The sequence below is a fragment of the Nymphaea colorata genome, chromosome 4 (assembly GCF_008831285.2).
Source record: "Nymphaea colorata isolate Beijing-Zhang1983 chromosome 4, ASM883128v2, whole genome shotgun sequence".
NCBI classification, from domain to species: domain Eukaryota; kingdom Viridiplantae; phylum Streptophyta; class Magnoliopsida; order Nymphaeales; family Nymphaeaceae; genus Nymphaea; species Nymphaea colorata.
Window position 1 is genome coordinate 25,393,253 of NC_045141.1, and position 14,359 is coordinate 25,407,611.

General features: G+C 38.2%; 1 protein-coding gene across 1 annotated transcript; it reads left to right on the forward strand.

Annotated features, from left to right (window-relative positions):
• Positions 1-3,609: 3,609 nt before the first annotated feature.
• Positions 3,610-13,447, forward strand: LOC116253286 (4-coumarate--CoA ligase-like 5). The gene is made up of 8 exons (XM_031628049.1): positions 3,610-4,650; positions 6,066-6,252; positions 6,827-6,972; positions 7,110-7,177; positions 7,533-7,635; positions 8,352-8,462; positions 13,260-13,307; positions 13,391-13,447. The coding sequence occupies exons 1-8, from the start codon at positions 3,610-3,612 to the stop codon at positions 13,445-13,447; spliced, it is 1,761 nt and encodes a 586-aa protein (XP_031483909.1).
• The last annotated feature ends 912 nt before the right edge of the window (positions 13,448-14,359 follow it).

Genomic DNA, 14,359 nt, shown 5'->3' on the forward strand with positions numbered 1-14,359 from the left:
GGAGGAAGAAGGGAAGGAGGGAGGAAGAAGGAATGACAGAAGGGAACAGAAGGGAGGGAGGAGGAAGAGGAAGAAAGAAGGACAGAAGAGGAAGAAAGGAAGGAGAGAGGAGGAAGAGAGGAAAGAGAGAGGAGGAATATATTATATTTTTATATTCCTCCTTTCTCATTCCCTTTTTCCTTTTTTCATCTTCCATTCAATCTGAAAATATATTTCTTTTTTATCAAACTAAGAAATAAATTTCAGTCATCACACACACATCAAAATTAAAAATAAGAAAATTTCCTTCATTTCATTTTTCTAAAAAATATATTTTCCAAAAAATATTTTTATTTTCAGATTTCCAGTCATCAAACACTACTTTAAGATTTGATACAACACACACACACATATATATATATATATATATATCCTCTACAAATTAAATATATTTTTTCAGCAGGCACGGGAAAATGACACATCTAATTAGTCTAAGTCTGGTCGTTGAACGAAATCAAAACCAGAATAGTTTGCAGCAATAATCTTAATCAGAAACTGAATTTTCAAGAGAAAAAAAAAAGAGATAGGAAGAGTAGGAAAAAGAAAAAAAAAACTAACAACCAAAAGTATATCATATGTGGACATTCAAACGTGGAAAAGAATTGAGGTTGAACTGATTGGGCCTTGTCAACAAATCAAGTCAAGTCTCCGTAAAATTCAGAACGAAACTGCTGGAGCTTCTAATTGGGTGAATGAGTCCAACCGAATCAACTCAAGTGAATCAGCCGTATTCACTAAAAAACAAATGAAAATTTATTTTGCAAAAGCTGTAAAAAAAATAACAAAATAATATTTCAGAAAATAGGTGAACGGCGACATGTGACTCTGAATCTGCCATTACTTCTGGTCGATGAGCTCAATCCCTTGGCAGGTTTGCACCCTCAGTTACGAGGGTGCACCAGAAAAGAAAACGCACCGGCGTCCACGTTATGAGGGCATGGATGCGACTCAGATTCACACCCAAACCGCACCACGTTCATTTTAGTTCATTTTTGCAGTTTTTTTAACAAATTTGATATTATTAATATATTATAATAATAATAATTAATAATCATAATAAATATTTTCACCGTACCATCGTACTTAAATTTTTTGAAATGTAGGGCACCGGCACCAACACCCGCATAGATACGCCGCATCTTGATGTGACAGTTTAGATCGAAACAATGGAATGGCTGAAGCCCACGGGCCACGGCGGAGATAAAAATTTATTAGTTGGAGGCGTAGAAATAGAATTAATTTACATATTATATTTAATATTTGTAAGAGCATAAGTGTCTCCATAACTAATTAGTTGGAGCTGACGTTAGGTAGGAAAAGGCAATGCCAGTTAGGTGGGTAAAAGTAAAAAACTGACGACTCCATTTCCTACGCCTTAGGTCAGGGGAGGTATGAAACTTCTTCTCTTTCTTTTCTTTTTAAAATAAAAGTAAAAAACCAGTTGACTTCACACTAGATGGTGAAACCTGTCAACTCAAATTGATCCCCAGATTTTACTTAAATTTTTAATGGGAGACAAGGAGAAAAGAGATTAACGAATATCTAATCGTTTGATTAATAGGAAAGAAAAATCAAACACATGTAATCCGTATTTTAATGATAAAAGCAATGTTTTGGGCCAAATCCATGTTGGGCCGATTGAAATCGAATTGGCGGCAAAGCGGTGCCATTCGGTGGTTGATTCAATCCCATGTCAGTTTTTTCAAAACAATTTTTTCGAATATCTAATAAACAAACTCTAGGCAACATCATATCATGTGAGAGTGGATGAGGTGCTAAAGAAGTGTGCAGATGTAAAAATCCAGTGAAATATAATAATAATAGTTACTTGTTAATTCTATATGCATTATATGTTAGTAATGTCCATGACATTAAAAATAAACCAACTTTAGAATATATGCCCTTTCATGAAAATTGATAAAGTCAATGCTTTGCATAGTATAAATTTTAAACATCGATAAATTGTTAATGCATTGTCGTCACAATGTTGATAATTGAAACAAATTGGGCAATAAAAGACGCGATCGATGAGACGATGGTTCACCGACGTCGGATTTTTAAGACGCGATCGATGAGATCAGCCAGCGGCGATGGTGGTCTTGAATGGAAGGTGAAAAAGAAAGGTTCCCGTTTCGTTTCCCACCTGGACTTCCCCCAGTTTTTAAATTCAATGCTGGGCGTGGCCCATCGGTAGCCGCAAATCCCATTTTCCATTTTTTCTTTTGTTTGGGATGACATGCACGAAGCTTCGGAAATCATGAAAGGAGAAGGAGTTAACAGAGTAGCACGCAACCATTTTTGAGATGATATTGAAAATTCTGCTCCATTGTCATTGCAATAAAGAAGGAATCAATCGCAAAAGGTTCCCTTGAAGAAACAGCGAAAGCTCAAGAGAAAATGGGTGCAACACCAGAATTCGACAACGCAAGCCAACTGGCATGGCTAAATTGGCTGATCTCACCCTCATTCGGGTGACGACCAACCTTCCTTCCAATCCATTGTTCAAAATAGAAGCTTGAAGGCTCTGCCATTCTTTTCTACTCAACTTGACCCTTAACTCAGCTCGAGTTAGCTGGGATTTGAGTTGAGCTCCAAAGAACATGCTGGAACTCGACTTGCCCATATAGTGTCAAGCTCGAGCTCAACTAGTTTAACTCGCTTATGTTAACTTATCTTTTTTTTTTTTTTTTTTTTACTTGTTTAACTTTCAACTTGTTTAACTTGTTTAATTAATTCAATTATGATAAACCAGTTTTACATAGTCCAGCTGAATCGAGTTTAATTCTTACAACTTGAACTCTACTCATTTAACATTTTCTACTCATTTAACATTTTTAGTATAAATTTAAACTCTATCTCAAACTTTTTTATAAATAAGTTGAGTTGGGGGTTGGGGGCTAGCTCTTGGATTCCTAAAATAGGTTGACACTTAAACAAAGCAAGATACACCCATCAACTATCACATTCATGACAGAAAGTTGTGTACGCAGATTCACACGTTGACCATAATCAAACCGACACTACACACCTTTTAGGCCCCGCCCAACTAGGGATGTCAACGGATCGGATACATCTTCAATCATATCTGTTTTTTCGGATATTTATATATTCGGATTCGGATTCGAATTCAGACAAAGCAAAGTCATATCCGAATCCGAATCCGAAATCCGATTTTACAATCCGAATCCGATTTTTATACTTATATCCGAATCCGAATCCGAATTTTGAACCGAATTTTGCCATTTTCAAGTATTAGATAGAGGATATTTGTCTAAAACTGAATTCGATCCGAATCCGATCCGATATTCATGTATATCCGAATCCGAATCCGATCGGATGTCATTTATTAAATCCGAAACCGATCCGATTTCTTAATCGGATATTAAATTTTTATCCGTTTATTTCGAATTGGATCGGTCGGCCTTCAAATAGGATATATTGACATCCCTACGCCCAACCATCATTCAACGTCAGCGTGGACCGGAACAGTGAGAGGATATTGAAAATGAATGCGGTTATTTAGCAGATTAGTGAAATTACGTCATCCGAGACGGGACAGCCATTATATTAATGGTTCACCGGTGCTCTCCCAAGCATCTGCTCTCAGAAGCATCAGAAGCAATGGAGTCTCTACACTCCAGTGGTTTCTCGAGCTCAGCGGGCGTCTACTACAGCCTCTGGCAAACCCCCGACTTCCCCCACACTCCCCTCCTCGACTACCCTTCCTTCCTTCTTCTTTCCCTTCAAAGTAACTCATCCATACCGGCCTTCATAGACGCCAAAACCGGCACCAAGATCATGTACTCTGACCTCCCTTCCCTCACCAACAGGATCGCTTCAGCCCTCCATTCGCTAGGCATCAGGAAGGGCGATGTAGTTCTCATCATCTCTCCCAACTTCCTCTACTATCCCCTTCTCATGCTGGCCATCATGTCCTTGGGAGCAATAGTCAGCCCCATCAACCCCTTGTGCCTGAGAGACGAAGTCGAATCTCAAACCAAGGACTCCAACCCCAAGCTCATCTTCACCACAGTGGAACTGAAACCAAAATTTCACGGCCTCCTGGCAAAGCCTCTCATTCTACTGGAGCCATTCATGGAAGAACTGCTCAAGAGGCCGGCCGACATGATCTACGAGCTGCCACCCGGCGTGAAGATCAAGCAGTCCGACACGGCGATGCTTGCTTACTCGTCGGGGACGACGGGGAAGAGCAAGGGGGTGCTCTGCTCCCATGGCAACTTCATCTCCATGGCCTGCATCCTCAGGAGCGTGTGGAGCAGCAAGCATGAAGGGAGGGAAGTGTATCTGTGCGTGCTGCCTCTGTTCCACATGTATGGCATGGCGGTGTTCATCACTGGGTTACTGTCGACGGGAGCCTGTGCGGTGATCGCCCGTAAATACGTTCTAGAGGACGTACTAGCCTGCGTGGATCGGTTCGCGGTAACGAGGCTTCCGCTTGTTCCGCCCATGATAGTTCAACTGTTGAGCTCCCAACGGGCCAAAAACTGCAGCCTAAGTTCCCTCAAGGAGGTTTGCTCGTCTGGTGCTTCACTAGAGAGAGAGTTCATGATAAAATTCACCAACGCCTTCCCCAAGGTTGTTCTCACCCAGGTAATTCTCTTCATCTCTCCACAGCAAACACTCGCCTTCTCGGTCCATTAAATACGACAGCTCCGATTACCTTTCATCTTTCTACTGGTTAATGCATGCTAAAGAAAAACGTATTCAATGGAGAGGGATTGCTGTAGCTGTGTGACCAGATAATGAGTAAAGCTCGTTTGAATGGTCTCCATTAATTCCTACCGTTCATTGATCTTAATGAAATTGGAATTTGTCTAAATTTTTGTTTATGTTTCCCTCCATGTCTCCAATCTGAAGTGGGCTTCGTTTTCCAAGTTGTATTTGACAAAAAACCAAACCAACCCAAGTGAGCCAAACTATAGTTGGCAGCTAGCCTTTCAGCCATATTCTGTGTTTCGAGATTAGTTCGTCATAACAATAGACATAAGATTGCATTGAAAGCATGAAGAGATAAAAGAAGAAATCAGTTACCAAATTGATTGGATTGCATTCGACGTATGGAGAGATAGATGAAGACACCAGGTATATATATGGGTACATCAATGTAGACTATTGCAATCCAAACGACCCCATTTCTCTCACTATTCAATAGTCGATACTGACCCTCATTTTTTACCATTGAATGACAAGAGATCTAAAGGAGCAAATGAAGTTCTGTGGGTATTCTAATAAAGAATGTAACTGACTGTAGATAAAAATTCTTAAAGAACTAGGATCAACGCTTTATAGTTTTGAAAACAGAGAGGGTAATAAGATCATATCTACACATCTAATTGCAATGCTTTTTGTAGATAAAATTTCTTAAAGGACTGGAACCAACGGTTCATAATTTTGAAAACAGAGAAGGCACTGACATCACATCAAATTCCAATGTTTTTTTAACTTGTAAATATAAACATACCGTCCTCATTTTATGGCCCCATTTCCAAGTCACTGTCAAATCAAAGGTGAATGTAGAACGGCGGCCCAATAAGGATAGGCCAACGTGTGTATATATATATATATAAACACATGTCAAACTATTTCGTGTACCAGTATAGTTAATGACAACTGCTTTTTGTTAAAAAAAAAAACTTTTTGAAAAATAAAAAAATTGAAATAACTATATAAGACATGATTTTTTAAAAATCTTACTAAAATATTTCCCTTCCCTTCTTATACTTATACTGCACTGCCTACCTAAGTTGCGCACACAACTCATACTGGTCAAAACTTGCGCTATATAATGCATATATGCTGATGGATGCATGATGAATGCATGTGTAACTATACTTGTGCATTGTCCATGATGCTTAGATTTATGATAAGCCAACGTATTATGTCTATGCACAAGCATATAACTTATATCGTCAAAATTTGGGGGTATATATGTATATATATATATATTTATATTTATATTTATGCTGATGGTGCATGTGTAACTTTGTGGATGCCCATAATGTTAGATGTACGGGCTTACAGAGACGAGTGGGCCGATGACGCTGTGCGATGGGGTGGACGGTAGGTTTCATATATCGATAGGAAGACTGTCGCCGTCGGTGGAGGCGAGGATCGTGGATATTGAGACCGGCCGGTGGCTGCCGCCCGGGGGAACTGGTGAACTCTGGCTTAAAGGACCTACGATCATGCACGGTATGATCTCTAATGGACATCTGGTTTCTTCATTCGGGTTTAAAACAGCGTGAGTTTTAGAAGATCTTATTCTGATTGAAGCAAATGACTATTTCCTTCGGAAACATTGTTACAGGCACTCTTTGATTTTTGTCAGCGTCATTTAAAAACACCACTTTGGCATTCTCATGCACGAAGGGCGTTTTGGGATCATTTTAGCTATTTTTGGAAAATAAATAGACATTTTTCAAGTTTTTTTTTTTTTTTTTTTACGCAGGGTTTTCCTTCGAAGATTAAAGGCCATTCCTTACTTCAAGGGAATGGTGGCGCATACGACGAGCTTTGCCTTTCCTTACTTGAGTTAAAAACAAGAAACGAGAGTGAGTGGGGGTGCACCAGAGTATTTCAAGCAACAAATATGTATCTATAAAACCAAAAAAAAGAAAGTTGGGGTTATGATGGGGATTTAAAAATAAAAATTTAAAGAACTAGAAGCTTCAGGTGCATGCCTACAGTAGTTGAGTTCGTTTTCTTTTGTCTTTTTGGCCATTGCTCTGCATCGCGATTAATGTTGGTAAATTTCCTTACATTCCAGGATACTTCCAGAACGAGCAGGCGACGTCCGAGGCCATGGACAGGGACGGGTGGCTGCGCACCGGCGATATATGCGTCATCGACGACCATGGCCTCGTCTACATTGTAGGAAGGATAAAGGAGCTCATTAAGTACAAAGCTTACCAGGTGAAGCTAGCTAGTAGCTACGAGCTACGTTAGCAATGCTTGGAAATGTCAGGGTTGATGAGTAAATTAAAGGCATTGCTTGCAATATTATATGTTTAACACAATGACTCAGTTATATAATAATGGCGGATCTGCAGGTTGCTCCAGTCGAGCTCGAGGAAATCCTAGGCAAGCATGAGGCAGTCGAAGATTGTGCAGTGATTCCGTGAGTGCCCTATAAGTGAACTCGTAAGATCCAGTATAAACAAAGCTCATGCATTAAGAACCTTTAAAATATCAACGTTTTGGGTTTTGCTTAATTTCACCATGTAGTAGGTGAATTTCCCAGATCTCGGAAATCAAGTTTAGGCCATAAGAAAGGTCAAAAGCGTGGTGATTTGAAAAACATATTTTTATACTGAAAAAATTCAATTCAGAGATCAACACCGTAGACAAGACGTGAAGTTATAACACAGCTTATCAAAAAGCATATCAGTAGTCAGTTTTCGTGTAAGGGATGATAAAGCATGTAATTAACGTACGGTCTAGAAATGACTATACAAAAATACTATGAATTTCAGGTATCCAGATAAGGAGGCAGGAGAGATCCCCACCGCCTGCATAGTGAGAAAGCCTCTCAACAACTTGAAGGAGCAAGATATTACGATTTACATGGCAAACAAGGTATACGCTTATTCAAATTACTTAAATTTCTCCTACAGTTATATTTCACACATAAGAAAAATTTTAACAGGTGTGTGTGTCTGTGTGCATGCGCATGTCTCCAATCGAGTGAAAAATCTAGTAGTATTTATACCTTCTGGTTATTTTTTTCAACAATGCTATATACATGAATGTCACATCATCTTTGCCAACCGAAAAGTCAACTAAAAAAACGATGTGATTTCTGTTTATAAGCACTGATGAAACATAAATTTTAGTTGCTGACCGAGCTTTCAGGCAAGAAAACGAAAAAACAGGAGTTCGGATGTAAAATGCAGCACCGGTTTATGGAATCAAATCCATCTTTTCTAATTTCCACCTTATACAAGGGGATCAACATCTTCCGAGGAGAAAAATGTGAAAACTGAAAATTTCAGGGACCAGCCATAGAAATCCTTTTAGTTAACCATAATATAAATGAGGTCTGCATAAGAATTACAGAATTTTTTCGAGCATGAATCTCAAAAAACTTGTGGGATGATTTTTTACTTGGACCGATGCTTTTCCGAACACAACATACAAGGCTACTACATCTCCCCGATGTAATATGTCAAATATGCAATGAGAAGAATCTCCTTAGCTAGCATTTGCATCATATCTAAAATATTCTCATCCCTTTTTTAACACTGCCTCGATCTAGTGATGAATTGTAAGTAAGAATTGAAATGTGGAAACAGGTCGCTCCTTACAAGAGGATAAGGAAGGTAATATTTGTGGACCACATCCCAAGATCACCATCAGGGAAGATCCTGAGGAAGGCCCTAATCACATCGGTATTGTCAACCCAACAACCATTGGAACTACCATCAAGGCTATGATGATTTGCACGACAAACGCCATGCATCAAGGTTACGATGTCATGTATTCCCCTATTATGTTTTTTCATGGTTCCATGATGTTTAGGTTCTCTTCTTATGTTTCTTCTATACATGAGAGCACCGTTAGCTGCTCCAATTAAGTTTGTAAGACGAAACTCAAGAAATTCTCGAATCAAATCAGTGGCTTTCGACAGTGGTGGAAATGGGGATGTTCAAGCTACGTCGGACTCGACTCAAGTTCGACTAGTTTGTTAAATGAGCTGGTTAAACGAGTTGAGCTCCAGCTTATATATATATATATATATATATATATATATATGTGTGCGCGCGCGCGCGACTACTCACATGTAAAACCCCCAACTCAAAAGGAACCCTTATTCCCCCCTTCGATAAGACCAAACAATGAAACGTCAGTGTTCTCTACCCCAGTACCAAGCCGGGTACTGCTGAGAGGTTGGACATCAGGTTGAACAAGTTTGGGCTCCAAAATTTTCAAATACTCTGGGAAGGCCATGACATAGTGGAGATCAAAGTCGTTGATTCATAAAAATCTTATTACAAAACAGTGAAGAAAATTGCAAATTTTGATATGAGAACTACACATTCTGAAATGCTCAATCGCTTTAGTCTGCAGAAAATTTCTGTTTTGGTGGGATTGTGGGAAGATGCCCCCAAATCAATAATTTGGGCTCCCTATCACTATGGGAACATTTTGTTAATCTGTAAATCTTGACAAGAAGAAGTTCGAGTCATCCCTACTACCCGAAAGCCCTCCATTTAGTGTTGTGTCGACCTCCGTAGTAGTACACCCATTAACCCATTAATGTTGTACCCCACCACCTTTCTAGAACATAATGTCCCATATGTTCATGGGAATCTAATTATAGACCTGCTATTAACAAGTTCTTAGTTCGACCATTTACGCTATGCCCCTTTTACTTGAGGTTAAACACTTTTTACTTGAGGTTAAACACTTTAAAAACACAATACCAATACCAAGTTTATAAGGACAAATAATCTATTTTGTCACTCTAAAGGAAAAAGAAATGAAAGTATACCTGAGAGCTGAATCGAAGGCTCTTCGGACCATCATCTATCGACCGAGTCCTCACCTCCTCCTCTAAATCAAGAAATCTTACCTATCAAAACTGAACAAGAATATATGGTTGATGTTGAAAAACATAAAACAATAACAGAAAAGAGCTTAGGGATTAACGTGGAGCATATCTTCTTTACCCACGGAAGGCCATCGGCCTTAAAATTGTTAAAGTATGTCAATCTCTTATATAGGCATTACAGCTGAGACAACTCCTTGTTTTAAGGAGCTGTTACAAGATATTCATTATTTAGAAAACGGTTCCTTGATTTTTGCCTTTCTGAGTTTTCATCATCAACGTCTTCCTCTTCCTCAACGGTTCCTTGATTTTTGTCTTTCCATTGAGTGCATTCTCATCCTCAATGTCTTCAACGATTTCCTTGATTTTCAGCACATTCTTATTTTGGATATCCCTAAATTCTCATCTTGCTGATCTACTCTTTATCATGCCCCCTCAAACTGGGTGGTGGGTAAACGACACCCAGTTTGCCTCTTGAGATTTTCGGTGGCGGATCTGGATAGGCTTTTGCACAAATATCGGCAACTTTGTAAGGCAGATCATGCTCTGGCAGCAATTCAGAAATCTCAAGTTTGATTTCTGAAGATTTTGTTCACAGGATCGAGTCCTAGCTTTGGTGAAGAAGGCACCGATCTCTTTGGTCGTCTGCAGGCCATCTATGGGCTTCATTCTTCTTCGTCCAAACATCCTGCTTTGGTACCATGTTGAAAAACATAAAACAATAACAGAAAAGAGCTTAGGGATTAACGTGGAGCATATCTTCTTTAGTTGAAGAGGTTGAAGAGATCATCCACAAAAGGTTAACAGTAGGTTCCACAGCGGAGCGAGAGTACTCTACAAAATATGCTTGTGGTTGCTGAAATCTCGTCAATATATCAAAACAAAGCGGAAAAGAACCAGTCAATCTCACCATCACCCCACGAAGCCTGCTCTCATAAATGAATCCATGGTGATTGGCTGAGGAGAAGTCTACATCTGGAATCTGATTTTCAGTGCAGGAGAATTCAAAACGCGGCCATCTTTGATGAAATTATGTTGAAATTATAAGATATGGTGGAACCCTAAAAAAAATTCAGTGTGAAATGTGATTTTCCCATAAAAAACAGAGTGGAAAATGTGATCTTGCACAAACGACAAACAAGTGGAGAATGGAATTATACCACCCAACTTTGGTACATCAATACATATTAATTAGAAGCATAAAGGATGTTTGGTAAAAGCTCAGTGAGAACATTGGCAAATATCGTGTGAATATACATGTTACATACGTACAACTTAAATAGTAAAAACCACATAGGAAATTAAGTAAACCATGTGATTTCCTAAATGTAGTTTTTCCATCGAAAAACAACATGACTTTCATAAATTGAAAAGTAAACATGATATCTTACATTATTCCCTAGACTTCAAAATGTTGATATTATTGTAGAACTTGCCCTTCTAATGGGACTGAGGAAAGCCGAGAATGAGTGCTGCACCTTCAGTCTTGCCTGGTAAGGTCCTCGAGATCTTCTTTTTTCACCTTCATGAGAAGCAAACGCTTTGGATTTCAGGCTAGCAGTTCTGTCCACAAAGCCCAAAGAGGATCTGGAAATAAAGTAGCAACACTGTGAATCACAATAAAAGCGAACAAAAATGATTTGTTGATTCTCAATACCACGATAATGTTGATCTCTACAATCTGACTATCCACCGAGGTAGTGTCTGCTGCTCGTTTTTTCTTTTTGCAACCAACAAAAGGAAAGACCAACATAACAAAACATTGAGCGTATATACTTGAAAATTTGAAAGAAAATTTACCATCATAATTAGGCGATTTCATCCTCAGAAGTCAGAAGCACCATGAGAGATTCTTACAATTGAAATGTGTCATTCATTGGGCTTGATTTGATGGATTTGGATTTTGCGACGTCTCTGTTCACATGTGCCATTGTAGTTTGCATGCCTAGGAACACCTTATTACAGTTCCAACATAGAACAGTGAATTAAACATGCTCCAATTAGTCAAGTGGATGCAATAAACAACATTAGAATTTCCAATGCACCTGAAAGAATTTGCTAAATGAAGCAGCTGTCGTGGAAGTCTTTCAGTACACAATCAGCAGTGCAACCAAACTGTAGATGTCGATATAAAACCACAAAAAACAACTAGTTCTTGCTCAAAAAAGTAACCCAAAAACAATGTGCCAAAGCACTGCTAGTAAAGGTTGCTCCTACAAGGCTTCTTAGAATACATTAGACAACTCCATAAAATATTTCATTACAAAATGAAATTTATTCATCTCTGGATTAAGTCCAGGCACAATCACACCAAGATCTACTATAAAGAGATCCACACTTAAGAAATTACTAAAATGGTCGTAATCACCCAACAACACCAAAAGTACAAAAAGCAAGTAATACCAAAAATTCTACAGTAGCAAAGGGTTAGCACTGACCGATGCAACAATATTATATGGCCTTCATCTTCATTTTTGTTCTCACTCACCTTTCTGTCTATTCGTTAACCTCTCCAAACATTGTATTAGTAGCAACACTTCATTTAAACAGTAAATAGAATAACGTTGTAGACATTGTAATGCTGCCATAAAACCACAAACATACCTAATGTTTTTTGTTGTTTGCCAATTGAACAACAGGAGTTTGAAAAAGTTATTTTTCATCTGTATAATGAGTACCACCATTTGCAATACAGCAAACATTTCCTGGAATGGAAGATAAACAATGATTCAGTGGCAATAAACAACACACAATCCTCGGTGCAGCAACGTGACATGCCCACATTAAACAAGTAAACAGAGGTTGTATATAATAGCAGCTCAAGCAAAGATAGATATATATCATCTCACTTGCAGTTTCCAATCCCCAATTATGGTATTTTCTAGTTCAAATATTTCATCTTGTCCATAAAATTTATGTCTCATAGTACATATATTTCTTCGCATATAATGGTAGAGAATAAAAGAACATGTAATAATCTGACAACTATTTAATTAAAATAAGATTGAACTTCCATGTTTCCTCTCTACAGAATTTAGAATCTGATCCATGAGTTCTGGAGTGCTCAGACGTTTTATGATTTTTTACAACAAACAGACAACAGTTTCTTATGTATAGTTCTACAAACATTTAAAAATGCCCCAACAAAAAATCAATCAATGTTTCTGAATAGGGATAAAAGCAATCCATGACAGACTCAACCCTATGTCTGGGATATGTCTTTGAAAAGACTCACAGTTAGGACTGAATTATTGCTTTAATTTAATTCTTCAAGATTGGGTGGTTTCTCCTACACCAAGAAAACAAAAAAACATAACAAGAGATGTCAAGCTTTTACTTTAAAATAACAAATAAATAATCAATTTAACTCATAAACCTGAGTACTCGTGTTGTGCAAATATTAAACCCTTCAATTACCTACAATACCATACAAGTATTAAGATTCATTTCACATCAATGTTGTTGAATCTCTAGAAGGGTTCTCTCTCAATTTTCAAAATATAAACATAAAGGAATCGTCCTCAACATCTTAGGAAATCAAAAAGAGGACTAGAAGTTAACTCTAGAATCGCACATCAAAAAGATGACTAGAAGTTGGCTTTTTGGCTTTTGATTTTATTTTTCAGAACGACCTTCACCTTTGAGGGAATACCTCACCACCTCAAAGACTACTACGAGACTCCACCGCTTTGGTGGTTATGTGTAGATCTGTCACGTGTCCAACCCGCTTCAGCTTATGGGCTTTAGACGATCTAAAAGTTCATAAGTCGTTATCTTTGCAAGATAGACATAAATCATCTATATGCCTACCCCGGTACTCTTGGTTACCGACTCGTATGAATAACTACACAAGTCCCGAGCCCATCTCTCAACTCTCATTTGTAATCTGTCAAGATTTTACAAGGCATTGTGACTTCTCTCTTAGAGTATTTTCTTCCTAAATCCTTGTAGATGCTTAATCACACAATAAAAAATTTTTCTAGTCTTGACTTTCTCAGCTTCATAGAATGTTTCCTCATTATTCATACTAAAATACTTTCAAGTTTTCCTCTTCCATTGATTGACAACAAAAAATTGAAATTTTCTCTTTTTACTCGAGAAGGCGTTACGAATCAAACGAAGACATATCATTTTGCGAAGAAAGGCACTTTTCAAAAATTTTGAGCAAAACTGAGATTTTTTTTTTTTTAAGAACTTGACATGAATTGAAACATCTCTTGGAGGTAGAAACTATTTTCTCTCAAAAGGGAGGGGAGTCTTTGCAAATCTGGATGGGTTGGCTGAATAGAAGAACAAGTTCATCAGTTCTCCAACACAAGCTGGTTTTTGGCACAAAGGGTTGGTTTAAGGATGATGACTTTTCATAAACACTAAGTCCACAACGGAATGGGCACTTGGACAACACATCCTAACTTTAACCGGTGACAAGAGAAGGTTATTAACTTGGGCACTTGGACAACTAGTTATTTTCTATATCCTTTCAGTGCCCACCCCCTAATGGGTCTGATGTGTTTCAGAACCTGAGCTTAACAAGAAGATGGCAGTCGTATTTCTAGAAACCAAAGGCCTTTGTTCTGATGGAGAATTTTGGAAATACATAAGAAGTAACCGCATCAAATTTTGCATCAACACATATGGTTAGAATTTTTAAGAAAGCAGGAAACATTGGATAAATGTGACCATTACCTTTTTCTTGTCTCTTCTTATAGAACTTTTGTCAACAAAAGGGTTAAAAAACAGGTGGCATGTGAA

Coding starts and splice junctions, on each gene's coding strand:
- LOC116253286 (XM_031628049.1), top strand. CDS start 3,610: ATGGTTCACCGGTGCTCTCCCAAGCATCTGCTCTCAGAAGCATCAGAA. Junction 6,973..7,109: donor TTAAGTACAAAGCTTACCAG/GTGAAGCTAGCT, acceptor GCGGATCTGCAG/GTTGCTCCAGTCGAGCTCGA. Junction 8,463..13,259: donor CATCGGTATTGTCAACCCAA/CAACCATTGGAA, acceptor TTGAGGGAATAC/CTCACCACCTCAAAGACTAC.